The sequence below is a fragment of the Rhinoraja longicauda genome, chromosome 22 (assembly GCF_053455715.1).
Source record: "Rhinoraja longicauda isolate Sanriku21f chromosome 22, sRhiLon1.1, whole genome shotgun sequence".
Classification (NCBI taxonomy): Eukaryota; Metazoa; Chordata; class Chondrichthyes; order Rajiformes; family Arhynchobatidae; genus Rhinoraja; species Rhinoraja longicauda.
In genome coordinates, this window is record NC_135974.1 from 7645769 (window position 1) to 7659533 (window position 13765).

Consider the following 13765-nt stretch of genomic DNA (forward strand, 5'->3'; position numbering starts at 1 on the left):
TAAAGTGTGCCTCCTGTGCAGGTGAATAGGCGAAGCTGAATGTGGAACAGGTAAAATGTGCATAGTGGTAAAAGAGTATGATGGTTAGCATGGAATTGGTGGGCAGCAGAGACTGATTATGTGCTGCATTGCGTGCTATAAGCGCAATAAAAGGTTTTTCAGGTTGTTCCGTGGAATGGTGGAGTTGTATAAGAGTGTGAATAGATGAATGACAGGAGATCTCATTAAAGTGCGACATTTTCTGACAAAGCTGACAGAATGGATGCAAGTAAACTGTTTCTTTTAACTGGGCTTGGTTGGTTGTTCCAACTGGGCTCGGAATGAGTAAGACTCGGAAGAAGATAAATGTCTTCACTGAGATGGTGAACCTGTGGAATGTTCTACCACAGAGCCATTGCTGAATATATTTATGGAGATGGACAGATGTCTAGAGGCAAATACATTAAGGAGATGGAGAGAGAACAGGAAGAGGGCACTGACAGAGAATCGGTCTTAATCACACTGAATAGCGGAATAGGCTCACGGATCTTCACACAGAGAGTGGTGAGTCTGTGGAATTCTCTGCCACAGAAGGTAGTTGAGGCCAGTTCATTGACTATATTTAAGAGGGAGTTAGATGTGGCCCTTTTTGTTAAAGGGATCAGGGGGTATGGAGAGAAGGCAGGTACAGGCTACTGAGCTGAATGATCAGCCATGATCATATTGAATGGCGGTGCATGCTCGAAGGGCCGAATGGCCTACTCCTGCACCTATTTTCTATGTTTCTATGACTCCTGCTATCAATGTTTCTTCCACATCTCCCTGCTTTTACTTCCTCCCCCCACTCCTCCCTCCCTTCCTCTCCCACTAATCCTCCCCATGCCCTCTCCCCGCCCCGACAGCTGCCAACTCTGCGCCATCAGTGTGGGCCGGAAGCAGCCCGTCGCTCAGTGGCGAGCGGAGGAGGTGCCGCCATTGTGGGAGCTGCGGAGGAGCCATGAACAGCCTGGCAGCCGAGGACCCGTACCTGGTGGACGAGCTGAGTGAGGAAGAGGAGGACCCGGCGTCGAGGTGGGGAGAGGAGGACGCTATGGGACGAGAGGTAGTGGGATGGGGTGGAGTTGGAAGAGTGCGTGAGCCGGGCTGCCGGGCCGCCGGCGCAATGTCGTCCCAGTGCAGTGAGCTTTCCGGGCAATTTGAAAACTGGCTCAGCGCGGGGAGGAGAGAGAGGGGAGAAGGATACTTCACTGGTTGCCGCAGTTATCGCATTGAAGATAGACACAAAATGCTGGAGTAACTCAGCGGGTCGAGCAGCATCTCTGGAGAGAAGGCATGGGTGACGTTTGGGGTCGAGGCCCTTCTTCAGACCGCTGGGTTGTAAGCTGCCCAAGCAAAATATGAGGTCCTGTGTCTCCAATTTACGGTGGGCCTCACACTGACAGTGGAAGTGGTCCAACACAGAAGGGTCCGAATGGGAAGGGGAGTTAAAGTGTTTAGCAACCGGGAGATCGCGAAAGCCTAGGCCGACTGAGCGAAGGTGTTGAGTGAAACGATCGCTGGGCCTGCGCTTGGTCTCGCCGATACATAGGAGTCAGGAACAGCGATACAGTAGATGAGGTTGGAGGAGGTGCAAGTGAACTTCTGCCTCACCTGAAAGGCTGTGGGGGTCCTTGGATGGAGTCAAGGGAGGAGATATCGGGGCAGGTGTTGCATCTCCTGCGGTTGCAGGGGAAAGTACCTGGGGAAGGGGGCGGTTTGGGTGGGAAGTGATGAGTTAACCAGGTCGTTGCAAAGGGACCGGCCAGAGGTGGGGTTCCTCTGTGTGACATTTAATGTTGCGTTTCTGGATCTTTCATTGTTTGCATCAGTTACCATAAGCCCAGACTGAAACTACTCACTCCAGGAAATTTGTCACTACTAAGAGATGTTACTTTTTTTCTTTGTTGTCATGTACAATATTTTTGGCTAGTCCCTGGTTTGATATTAATTTCCCTGCGATACTGTCCTGTTTTCTTGTAAATATTAGCTTAAAGCAATAATTCATAATGTCATTTTTCAGTCAGGAACAATGAGTTGCCATTTAAAATTGATATCACCATTATCAATTTTAAGAGGAGTTCATTGTTCCTGATTGCTCTTTCTTTCCTAATACAATTGCAAAAAGATTTTTTGCATTATACCCTTGACAGTTCTTTTTGTATTTTGCCTTTTTGTAGCTCTTTTGGTATTTTCCCTTTTGATATTCTATCACCTCAACTTACTTTAAAATGCTGGAAATTATCAGCAGGTCAGACTGTATCTTTGGGAAGATAAACAACATTTCACATTGACGATACTTCATCAGAACATCAACATGTTCTTTGTCTTTGTCCCCAACTTTGGGATTTTGCTAGTTTCATTTTCTATTTTCTCATAGAAACATAGAAAATAGGTGCAGGAGTAGGCCATTCGGCCCTTCGAGCCTGCACCGCCATTCAATATGATCATGGCTGATCATCCAGCTCAGTAACCTGTACCTGCCTTCTCTCCATACCCCCTGATCCCTTTAGCCACAAGGGCCACATCTAACTCCCTCTTAAATATAGCCAATGAACTGGCCTCAACTACCTTCTGTGGCAGAGAATTCCACAGACTCACCACTCTCTGTGTGAAGAAATGTATTCTCATCTCAGTCCTAAAGGACTTCCCCCTTATCCTTAAGCTGTGACCCCTGGTTCTGGACTCCCCCAACATCGGGAACAATCTTCCCGCATCTAGCCTCTCCAAACCCTTAAGAATTTTATATGTTTCTATAAGATCCCCCCTCAGTCTTCTAAATTCCAGCGAGTACAAGCCTAGTCTATCCAATCTTTCTTCATATGAAAGTCCCGCCATCCCAGGGATCAATCTGGTGAACCTTCTCTGTACTCCCTCTATAGTTATAGTTTTATGTTGCTCCTTCACCCCCATGATAGTTTAACTTTTGACGAGTCGCGCTCTGCCTCTCAGGGGTGTACAATAGTTCCATATCAGTGTACATTTCAGAGTTTCATCAGAAAGTTAATCATAAGGACTTTGGGCTGGTAAATAGTAATGAGGCCACAGGTAGTATTAATACCCCTAAAACAAATGAAACATTTGAACGTAGATTTAATATAAGTTTTAAATGAAAATCAAAAATATTGCAGTTGGTGGAAATTTAAAATAAATCACAAAATGATGAAAAACGTAGCAAATCTGACATCAGCATCTTTGGGAAGAGAAATGAAGTTAACGTTTAAACAATCTTTTTTAATGATATTAAGATTCCCCAATCAGGTTTGAAGCTTGCAGATTACAATTGAGGTACAGTAGCATATTGTGCAGGAAAATAACTGCAGATGCTGGTACAAATCGAAGACTGGGTCTGAAGAAGGGTCTCGACCCGAAACGTCACCCATTCCTTCTCTCCTGAGATGCTGCCTGACCCGCTGATTTACTCCAGCATTTTGTGATACAGTAGCATATTAGTTCTGTTAGATTACTAACATTCTGAGACCAAGGCTGTTGGTTTGTGGACATGATTTTGAATCCATCGCAACAGCTGGGCGATCCTAACTGGAAACAATGGATGAACCGTGAAGTACATTCCCATGTGAAGGACAGGTCTGCTGCATGACAGACAAACGTTTGCTGTGATCTTTGCAAAGGCATCAAGAGAAAAAACTTGAGTCCCAATATAATCATTCGGCCACCCTCAGACTGTGACAAGGCCTGAGCAGTTCAAACTACCTCATTGGAGACATTTGAACTATCTTTAATTGGATTTTACTGGACTTTATCTTGCACTAAACATTATTCCCTTTATCCTGTATCTGTACATTGTGGGCGGCTTGATTGTAATCATATATAGCCTTTTCGCTGACTCGATAGCATGCAACAGAAAAGCTTTCCACTGTACACGCGGCAATAATAAACTAAACTAAACTAGAATTAAAAATGGCCACAGCAATGGTTACCACAAAACTAGTGTATTATCGTAAAGTCACATCTGATTTATTAATGTTCTTCAGGATATGACTTTTACTGCCCTTACCTGCTTGTTATGTGTGATTCCAGACCAACTGATGCAGCTGACTCTTCAGTGCCTTTTGAAAAGGACATAAAGGAATAAAGATGTCGATTATTTTCTAAATGGGGAGAGAATCCAGAAATTGGAGGTGCAAAGGGACTTGGGAGTGCTGGTGCAGCATTTCCAAAAAGTTAATGTTCAAGTTGAATCGGTAGTAAGGAAGGTAAACGCAATGCTAGCATTTATCTCAAGAAGGCTAGAATTTTTTTTTAAAAGGGATGTAATGCTGAGGCTCTATAAGGTGCTGAACAGGCTGCATTTGGAGTATTGTGAGCAATTTTGGGCACCATATGAGAGGAAGGACGTGCTGGCTCTGGAGAGAGTCTGGAGGTTTACAAGAATTATCCCAGGAATGAGTGGTTTAACATATGATGAGCGCTGGGCCTTTACTCGCTGGAGTTTAGAAAGATGAAACTGCCTCAACTACCTCCTCTAGCAGCTTGGTCCATACACTTTGTGTGAAGAAGTTACCTCTCAGATTCCCACTAAATCTTTCCCTCTTCACCAAAAACCTATGACCTCTGGTTCTCGATTCGCCGACTATGGGCAAGTATACCCGATCTATTCCAGGTCTGGGAACTGAATATTCAGGGTTACACAGGGGTACACAACGTATAGAAAAGACAGACAGGTGGGCAGAGGGGGTGGGGTTGCTCTGCTGGTAAGGAATGATATTCATTCCCTTGCAAGGGGTGACATAGAATCAGGAGATGTTGAATCAGTATGGATAGAAATGAGGAATTGTAAGGGTAAAAAGACCCTAATGGGAGTTATCTATAGGCCCCCAAACAGTAGCCTCGACATAGGGTGCAAGTTGAATCAGGAGATAAAATTGGCGTGTCACAAATGTAATGCTACGGTGGTTATGGGAGATTTCAACATGCAGGTAGACTGGGAAAATCAGGTTGGAAATGGACCCCAGGAAAGAGAGTTTGTAGAGTGCCTTCGAGATAGATTCTTAGAACAGCTTGTACTGGAGCCTACCAGGGAGAAGGCAATTCTGGATTTAGTGTTGTGTAATGATCCTGATCTGATAAGGGGACTAGAGGTAAAAGAGCCATTAGGAGGCAGTGATCACAACATGATAAGTTTTACTCTGCAAATGGAAAGGCAGAAGGGAAAATCGGAAGTGTCGGTATTACAGTATAGCAAAGGGGATTACAGAGGCATGAGGCAGGAGCTGGCCAAAATTGACTGGAAGGAGGCCCTAGCAGGGAAGACGGTAGATCAGCAATGGCTGGTATTCCTGGGAATAATGCAGAGGTTGCAGGATCAATTTATCCCAAAGAGGCGGAAAGAATCTAAGGGGAGTAAGAGACACCTGTGGCTGACGAGGGAAGTCAAGGACAGCATAAAAATTAAGGAGAGGAAGTATAACATAGCAAAGAAGAGTGGGAAGACAAAGGATTGGGACTCTTTTAAAGAGCAACAAAAGTTAACTAAAAAGGCAATACCGGGAGAAAAGATGAGGTACGAGGGTAAACTAGCCAATAATATAAAGGAGGATAGCAAAAGTTTTTTTAGGTACGTGAAGAGGAAAAAAATAGTCAAGGCAAATGTGGGTCCCTTGAAGACAGAAGCAGGGGAATTTATTATGGGGAACAAAGAAATGGCAGACGAGTTAAACCGTTACTTTGGATCTGTGTTTACTGAGGAGGATACACACAATCTCCCAAATGTTCTAGGGGCCGGAGAACCTAGGGTGATGGAGGAACTGAAGGAAATCCACATTAGGCAGGAAATGGTTTTGGGTAGACTGATGGGACTGAAGGCTGATAAATCCCCAGGGCCTGATGGTCTGCATCCCAGGGTGCTTAAGGAGGTGGCTCCAGAAATAGTGGAAGCATTGGAGATCATTTTTCAATGTTCTATAGATTCAGGATCAGTTCCTGTGGATTGGAGGATAGCAAATGTTATCCCACTTTTTAAGAAAGGAGGGAGAGAGAAAACGGGTAATTATAGACCAGTTAGTCTGACATCAGTGGTGGGGAAGATGCTGGAGTCAATTATAAAAGACGAAATTGCTGAGCATTTGGATAGCAGTAACAGGATCATTCCGAGTCAGCATGGATTTACGAAGGGGAAATCATGCTTGACAAATCTACTGGAATTTTTTGAGGATGTAACTAGGAAAATTGACGGGAGAGTCGGTGGATGTGGTGTACCTCGACTTTCAGAAAGCCTTCGACAAGGTCCCACATAGGAGATTAGTGGGCAAAATTAGAGCACATGGTATTGGGGGTAGGGTACTGACATGGATAGAAAATTGGTTGACAGACAGAAAGCAAAGAGTGGGGATAAATGGGTCCCTTTCGGAATGGCAGGCAGTGACCAGTGGGGTACCGCAAGGTTCGGTGCTGGGACCCCAGCTATTTACGATATACATTAATGACAGATGAAGGGATTAAAAGTACCATTAGCAAATTTGCAGATGATACTAAGCTGGGGGGTAGTGTGAATTGTGAGGAAGATGCAATAAGGCTGCAGGGTGACTTGGACAGGTTGTGTGAGTGGGCGGATACATGGCAGATGCAGTTTAATGTAGATAAGTGTGAGGTTATTCACTTTGGAAGTAAGAATAGAAAGGCAGATTATTATCTGAATGGTGTCAAGTTAGGAAGAGGGGATGTTCAACGAGATCTGGGTATCCTAGTGCATCAGTCACTGAAAGGAAGCATGCAGGTACAGCAGGCAGTGAAGAAAGCCAATGGAATGTTGGCCTTCGTAACAAGAGGAGTTGAGTATAGGAGCAAAGAGGTCCTTCTATAGTTGTACCGGGCCCTGGTGAGACCGCACCTGGAGTACTGTGTGCAGTTTTGGTCTCCAAATTTGAGGAAGGATATTCTTGCTATTGAGGGCGTGCAGCGTAGGTTCACTAGGTTAATTCCCGGAATGGCGGGACTGTCGTATGTTGAAAGGCTGGAGCAATTAGGCTTGTATACACTGGAATTTAGAAGGATGAGGGGGGATCTTATTGAAACATATAAGATAATTAGGGGATTGGACACATTAGAGGCAGGATACATGTTCCCAATGTTGGGGGAGTCCAGAACAAGGGGCCACAGTTTAAGAATAAGGGGTAGGCCATTTAGAACGGAGATGAGGAAGAACTTTTTCAGTCAGAGAGTGGTGAAGGTGTGGAATTCTCTGCCTCAGAAGGCAGTGGAGGCCAGTTCGTTGGATGCTTTCAAGAGAGAACTGGATAGAGCTCTTAAGGATAGCGGAGTGAGGGGGTATGGGGAGAAGGCAGGAACGGGGTACTGATTGAGAGTGATCAGCCATGATCGCATTGAATGGCGGTGCTGGCTCGAAGGGCTGAATGGCCTACTCCTGCACCTATTGTCTATTGTCTCATTATTTTATACACCTCGATAAGATCAACCCTCCTGCGCTCCAGGGAATAGAGTCCCAGCCTGCTCAACCTCTTGCTATAGCTCAGACCTTCGAGTCCAGGCAATATCATAAATCTTCTCCGTACCCATACCAACATAATAAAAAAAATCCTATAATATGGTGCCCAGAACTGAACACAATACTCTAAATATAACCTCGCCTACGTCTGATATAACTGCAACATGACCTTCCAACCTCTATACTCAGTACTCTAGTGAAAGCCAATGTGCCAAAAGCCTTTTTGACCACCCTATCTATCTGTGACACCACCTTCTAGGAATGATGTACCTGCACTTCTAGATCCCTCTGCTCCACAACACTCTCCAAAGCTCTACCAATCACTGTGTTGATCCTGCCAATGTCAGACTTTCCAAAATGCAACACCTCATATTTCTCTGTATTATATTCCAAATTTAATTTGTTTCCACTTTCCAGCTCCGAGGATGAGTTAGATATTCTACTCCATGGCACGCCTGAACGCAAACGCAAATTGATCAAGGAATATTTAACAGGTGAAAGTGAATCTAGCGATGACGAATTTGAGAAGGAGATGGCAGCAGAGTTGGATACCACCATGAAGGTTATTGAGGGGAGCTGGTCATTCACACCTGAAGGTATGTTTCAGCATTATTAATGCTCCTGTAAATTAGAACTTCACGTCATTGTATTGGCTCTGGTTTTACTAAATTAAACCTTGATGATGTATATTCAAAGAGTAATGTAAATAGATGTTTGGTTGACCATTGTACGATATGACCTCTGCAGCTCTGACTATTGGTTTTTAAGACTGTGGTGACCCACAAGTGTCAGAAGTGTACACCAGAACCGTACAACTCAACAGGAGACAAAAGTTTACATGCACCTCCTCAAATCTCATATACTCTATTCGGTGCTCCCTTTACATTGGCAAGACCAAGCGTAGATTAGGTGACCGTTTCGCCAAACACATGTGCTCAGTCTGCCAAGGCCTCCCAGATTTCCAGTTGTTAACCATTAACTCCCCTTCTCACTCATATACAGACTTTTCTGTCCTGGACCTCCTACATTGCCACAATGAGGCCACACGCAAACTGGAGGAACAGCACCTCCTATTCTGCTTGCATAGATGACAACCAAACAATATGAACATTGACCTCTTATTTCAAGTAATACCTCCCTATTACTTCTCTTTCCTGTGCCCCCCACCACCCATTTTCTACTATTATCTCTCACCCCCCCGTCACCCTGCTCCTTTCCCCTTCATGCACTCATCTCCCATCCCCGAGTCCCTCATTCCCCTTTTATCCCTCTGCCCCCTATCTACCTATATACTTCTCTCTGGTTTTATGTTTCACTCGCCCGGTGCAGCTCGGCCGCGGGACTTTTCATCGCTGGTGCGGCTCGGCCGCGGGACTTAACATCGCCCGGTGCGGCTCGGCCACGGGACTTAGCTGCGCAAGGCTTGGTCGCGGGGCCTTTCATCGCCCGGCTCGGCCGCGAGACGTTTCAGCGCACGGTGCTATTCGGCCGCGGGGACTTCCATCCCCTTGCGGGGACTGTGCGGGTCGGTCGGGGACGAGCTGTCTGTCCGTGGGGAAGAGAGTGGAAGTTTTGTTGCCTCCATCACAGTGAGGGGGTGTTTGGAGTCACTGTGATGGGCGTTTGTGTTGGGGTTATGTGTCTTGTGTTCTTTTTTTCTATGACTGCTATGTAGTTTCGTTCGGTACTTCGGTGCCGAATGACAAATAAAGCTCTGTTATACTGTTATACTTATCTGACATTCTTTTGTCTCATTTTCTCCTCAAGCCTTTGTCACTTACACCATCCACCTGCCCATCAAAACACCCCCTTACCTGTATCTCTCTATTACTTGCCAGGTTTTGTCCTGGCTCCACCTCTTTTCCATCTTTCTCATCCCTACTACAATCACTCTAAAATAAGGATCCAACCCGAAATGTTACCTGTTCATTCATTCCACAGATGCTGTCTGACCTGCTGCGTGTTTGCTCAAGATTCCATCATCAGCAGTTCCTTGTCCGGAACTCTAAATTTGATTTCGTGTTCATTGGAGGCAGAAAACTATCCTTAATTTTTCAACAGTCTCAAATAAACTAACATGGTGAATTTGTGAAAACTGTGGAAAATTAGAAAGTAACCACTCCTCTCTGTGGGTCTGCTGCATTGTTAGGGGTATGCTTCACTCCATAACTAATTTGCATTATGTCGGCTGTTTGGTACAATGTAAAGGGTGCTTTGGATCTAAACTTGCACCTGCCTTATCTGTGTTTTATTGGTCAGTGAGTAAAACAGTGAGGTTAACCCACGTTGGGGCAGTTGTCAGTGGCCCTGTGCTCTTTTTCACTTGGGTGCTGTACCAGCTCTTGAACTGTTTCCAATTCTCTCGCAACATTTCATGCCTTGCTAAATAGAATTTTGTCGCTTGTAAGGAATTTTAATATGATTTTGCTCTTAATCTCTTTGGTCTTTCTTGTCAGGTGCTTCCTCCAGTGACATGAGCTCTCAGTCGCGAGCTGCTCCCCAACAGCAATACTACAACGAAGTGTACTTTGACTCGGACTCTGAGGGTGAAGATGAACAAGGTAGGGACTTCACTTCTCTGGTTCTTTACTTGCAGTTGGAATAATATAGAGAATGATGTAGGTGAGGGAAATTGTGACACCCACAAATCGGATCTGTCTGAGCCTGCAGGAGCTGCTTCAGTGCATCCCGATGCGACTGGCATCCTCACTCTATTGCTTGCATTTTGTTCAATTTGGTAAGAATGGTTTATCATTGGTCTTGCATAGGAAACCCTGAGTACTTGGGTGGCACAGTGATAGAGCTGCTGCCTTACAGTGCCAGAGACCCGGGTTCAATCCTGACAACAGGGGCTGTCTGTACAGAGTTTGCACGTTCTCTCTGTGACCGCGTGGGTTTTCTCTATTGCTTGCATTCCAGTTTCCTCCCACACTCCAAAGAGGTACAGGTTTGTAGGCTAATTAGCTTTGGTAAAATTATAAATAGTCCCTAGTGAGTAGGAGAGTGCTAGTGTATGGGTGATCACTGGTTGGCGCAGACTCGGTGGACCTGTTTCCGCATTGTGTCTTTGAAGTAAGGTCATTGCCCCTGCCTACAGTGCTGCAGACCAAGCTGAAGAAAGCAAACTCAGCCAGTTTCTAAACCTGTGATAATTTTACAGTGAGACTTGCTGTAAAAAATTGATTCAAGACTTGCCAACGATGGCTTTTGCGGGTAAACAGCCCAACTTGCCCCACTTAAAGGCAGTATGAAGATTAATCATGAGCAAAGTACTAAGAGCTGAAGGCTCTGTGACATGAGCAAGTGAGAGGTAATCTCTTTGTAACATGAGAAGGAACAAAGTGGGAATTATTGGCTTTAAATGAATCGTATTCCTCGTTGGACTTGTAATATCTTACTTTATATATAAACGGCATAGAAGGATTCCATTCAGCCTATCGTGTTTAATCAACACAGTGGATCAATCTCATTGATTCTATTGCCCTCTCCTTATTTCCATGTATCCTTGTTACTAAGTTCATCTTACATATACCAGTCAACTCCATCTTATTACTTTTGCCATTAATGTACACAAAGAGGTGATTTCCAGAAACCAGTTTGTTGGAATGTGGGAGAAAAATGAAGTGACTGGAGGAAACCCACCCAGACACGGAGTGATTGTGCAAATTATAGAACCTAGAAAAGCACAGCACAGGAGCAGGCCCTTTGATCCTAAAGACTGTACCGAACATAATACCAAGCAGCTGCCTGCATGTGATCCACATACCTCCATTGCCCGCATATCCATGTGCCTACCTAAAAGCCTCCACCACTAGTCCAAGCAGTGTGATCCAGTCATCAACCATCCTTTGTGTAAAAAAACCTGCCCCACACATCTCCTTTAAACTTTGTCCTGCACACCTTAAAGCTATGCCTTCTAGCCTTTGATATTTCCACCCTGGAGAAAATGGTTCTGAATTTCTATCCTATCTCTGCCTCTCATCATTTTTTATATACTTCTTTCCTCTCAACCTCCAGTATTCCAGAGACACTCCCAATTTTCCCAACCTTTTTTTATAGCAAACCTTTTTTGTACCTTCTCCAAAGTCTCCACGTTCTTCTTGTAAAGGGGTGCCCAGAAGTATACACACTCCTTCAAATGCGGCCTAGCCTAAGTCTTAAAGGGCTCTATTAAGACTTTCTGACTCCCATACTCAATGTCCCGACCAATGAAAGTACACCATATTGCCGTCTTTACCACTCTACCTACTTGTGTTGCTCCATTTCCCACATCAATGCTATTAAGGGTCTTGCCGTAGACCCGCCCCTTACTTTCAACCCTCCCAAAGTGCAGCACCTCACACTTGCCCAATTAAATCCCATCTGTCATTTCTCCGCAATTTTTGAAGTTGAACTACATCCCGCTGTATACTTGGGCAGCTTTCCTTTCACAACTTCAGCAATCTTGGTGTCATCTGCAAACTTACCAGTCAACCCATCTCCATTTAAGTCTAAATCATTTATATATATATATATATATATATCTCAAACAACAGAGGTCCCTGCACCGGCCCCTGCGGAACTCCACTGGTCAAACATCCAGTCAGAATAATGCCCATCCACCATAAGCTTCTACCTTCCACGAGTAAACTGATTCTAAATCCAAATGGGCAAGCCACCGTGAATCCCATTCATGTTTATCTTCTGGATCAGCCTACCATTGGCAACTTTATCAAATGCCTTACTAAAATCCATGTAGTCAACATCCAGCAACTTATCCTCATCGATCACATCCTCAAAAACCTCCATCAATTCAGTGAACTGCCACCTACAAAGTTATGCCAGCTGTTCCTAATTAGCCTGTTCCCTTAGAAATGGGAATAAATCTTACCCCAAAGAATCCTCAACAGCCTCCCTACCACATTCTCCTCTTAAACAAACAACATTCGTTGCTCTCCAGTCTTCCAGGACCTCACCTGTGGCACAAAGTTGCAAAGACCTTCCTCAAGGCCCCTCCAACTCCTCTTTTGCATCTCTTCATAGCTTAGGAAAAATCCAGGCAAATTTGGCTGAAAGGGGTTGCATGACCTATGCCTCAATTTTTGCCAATAGGTGGTGTTGGTGCTTTTGTTTAGTTTTGGTGCAAGCAAATGCTCCTTGTGATGGCAAAATCTCACCAAAGACATTTCATGGCCCCTTTTGGTCCTAATCGCTCACTTGAGTTCTTTCCTGCTTGGTTTACATACCTCAAAGTCCCAGTCTGATTTCATCTTTTCAAATCTTATGTAGGAAAATAACTGCAGATGCTGGTACAAATCGTAGGTATCACAAAATGCTGGAGTAACTCAGGGGGTCAGGCAGCATCTCTGGAGAGAAGGAATGGGTGATGTTTTGGGTCGACACCCTTCTTCAGACTTCTCTCAAATCTTATGTACTTTTCCTTAAGGTCTAGACTTCTACCCATTCAAAACAATCTTAAAACTAATGGAGTTGTGATCATTAACCTCTAAATGCTCTTCCATTTGCATATGCAGCATGCAATATCAGGAATGAAGCAATTTTCCTGGATAACATTCTATTCACTAAGATTAAATCAAGATCTGGGGCATCAGGAGGCTCTTCAGTCATCTGCAAATATTGTGTCCAAATTCTGTCAAATAATTTTATTCAATGGTTCAATTCTTGATGGTAAGGTCACCTCTTGGGACTATCAGGGGGTTCAGATCCTTCTGTGTGACTGTCAGGACAAAGGCTCAGGTTGGGTGCAAGGGCTAAACTACACAACTATTATCTCCTGGCCTGCTCTGTCTTTCGCTAGTGTTTCTGCTCTGAATGTTCAGTGGAATGAGTGCCTGCCATTTGATCCCAATATTATGCATTGTGCCTGATTTCATCTCCATGAATTATTTGTTCCTGAAGGGATAGGTAAATCTAACCTGAGTAATGGAACGTTAAATGACACTTAGATGAACTTATAGGGTAAAATTGTAGCAAAAGCAATCTATGATCTCTTCACTCATTGTAATTTGGGAATGAAGTCTTCGATATAGTGGCTTGGTGTATTGCTGATTGTCAGTTTATGCACAGCTTCACTTTGAAAATGACTTCAACTGCCGCTGTTATCCCTGCAGAAGGAAGTGGTTCAAAGAAGAAATGCAGGAAGCGGCAGAAGGTTTTGACAAATGATGAGCTTTTATATGACCCAGATCAAGATGATCGTGACCAGGCCTGGGTTGACATGCAGAGGAGAGGGTGAGTATTAAAGATACCTTTTCTCTTAGTGACACTGCAATTGATCTAAATTCT

At 44.4% G+C, this 13765-nt stretch overlaps 1 protein-coding gene across 1 annotated transcript in view; it reads left to right on the forward strand.

The window, feature by feature from the left end:
• The window catches only part of eapp (e2f-associated phosphoprotein), an 18765-nt gene continuing 5000 nt past the window's right edge, over nt 1-13765 (forward strand). Inside the window, exons 1-5 of the mRNA XM_078418680.1 lie at nt 1-50; nt 882-1050; nt 7898-8076; nt 9937-10041; nt 13591-13711. Coding sequence (XP_078274806.1) covers nt 977-1050; nt 7898-8076; nt 9937-10041; nt 13591-13711 — 479 coding nt within the window. The 5' untranslated portion in view covers nt 1-50; nt 882-976. The remainder of the gene's footprint in view (nt 51-881; nt 1051-7897; nt 8077-9936; nt 10042-13590; nt 13712-13765) is intronic.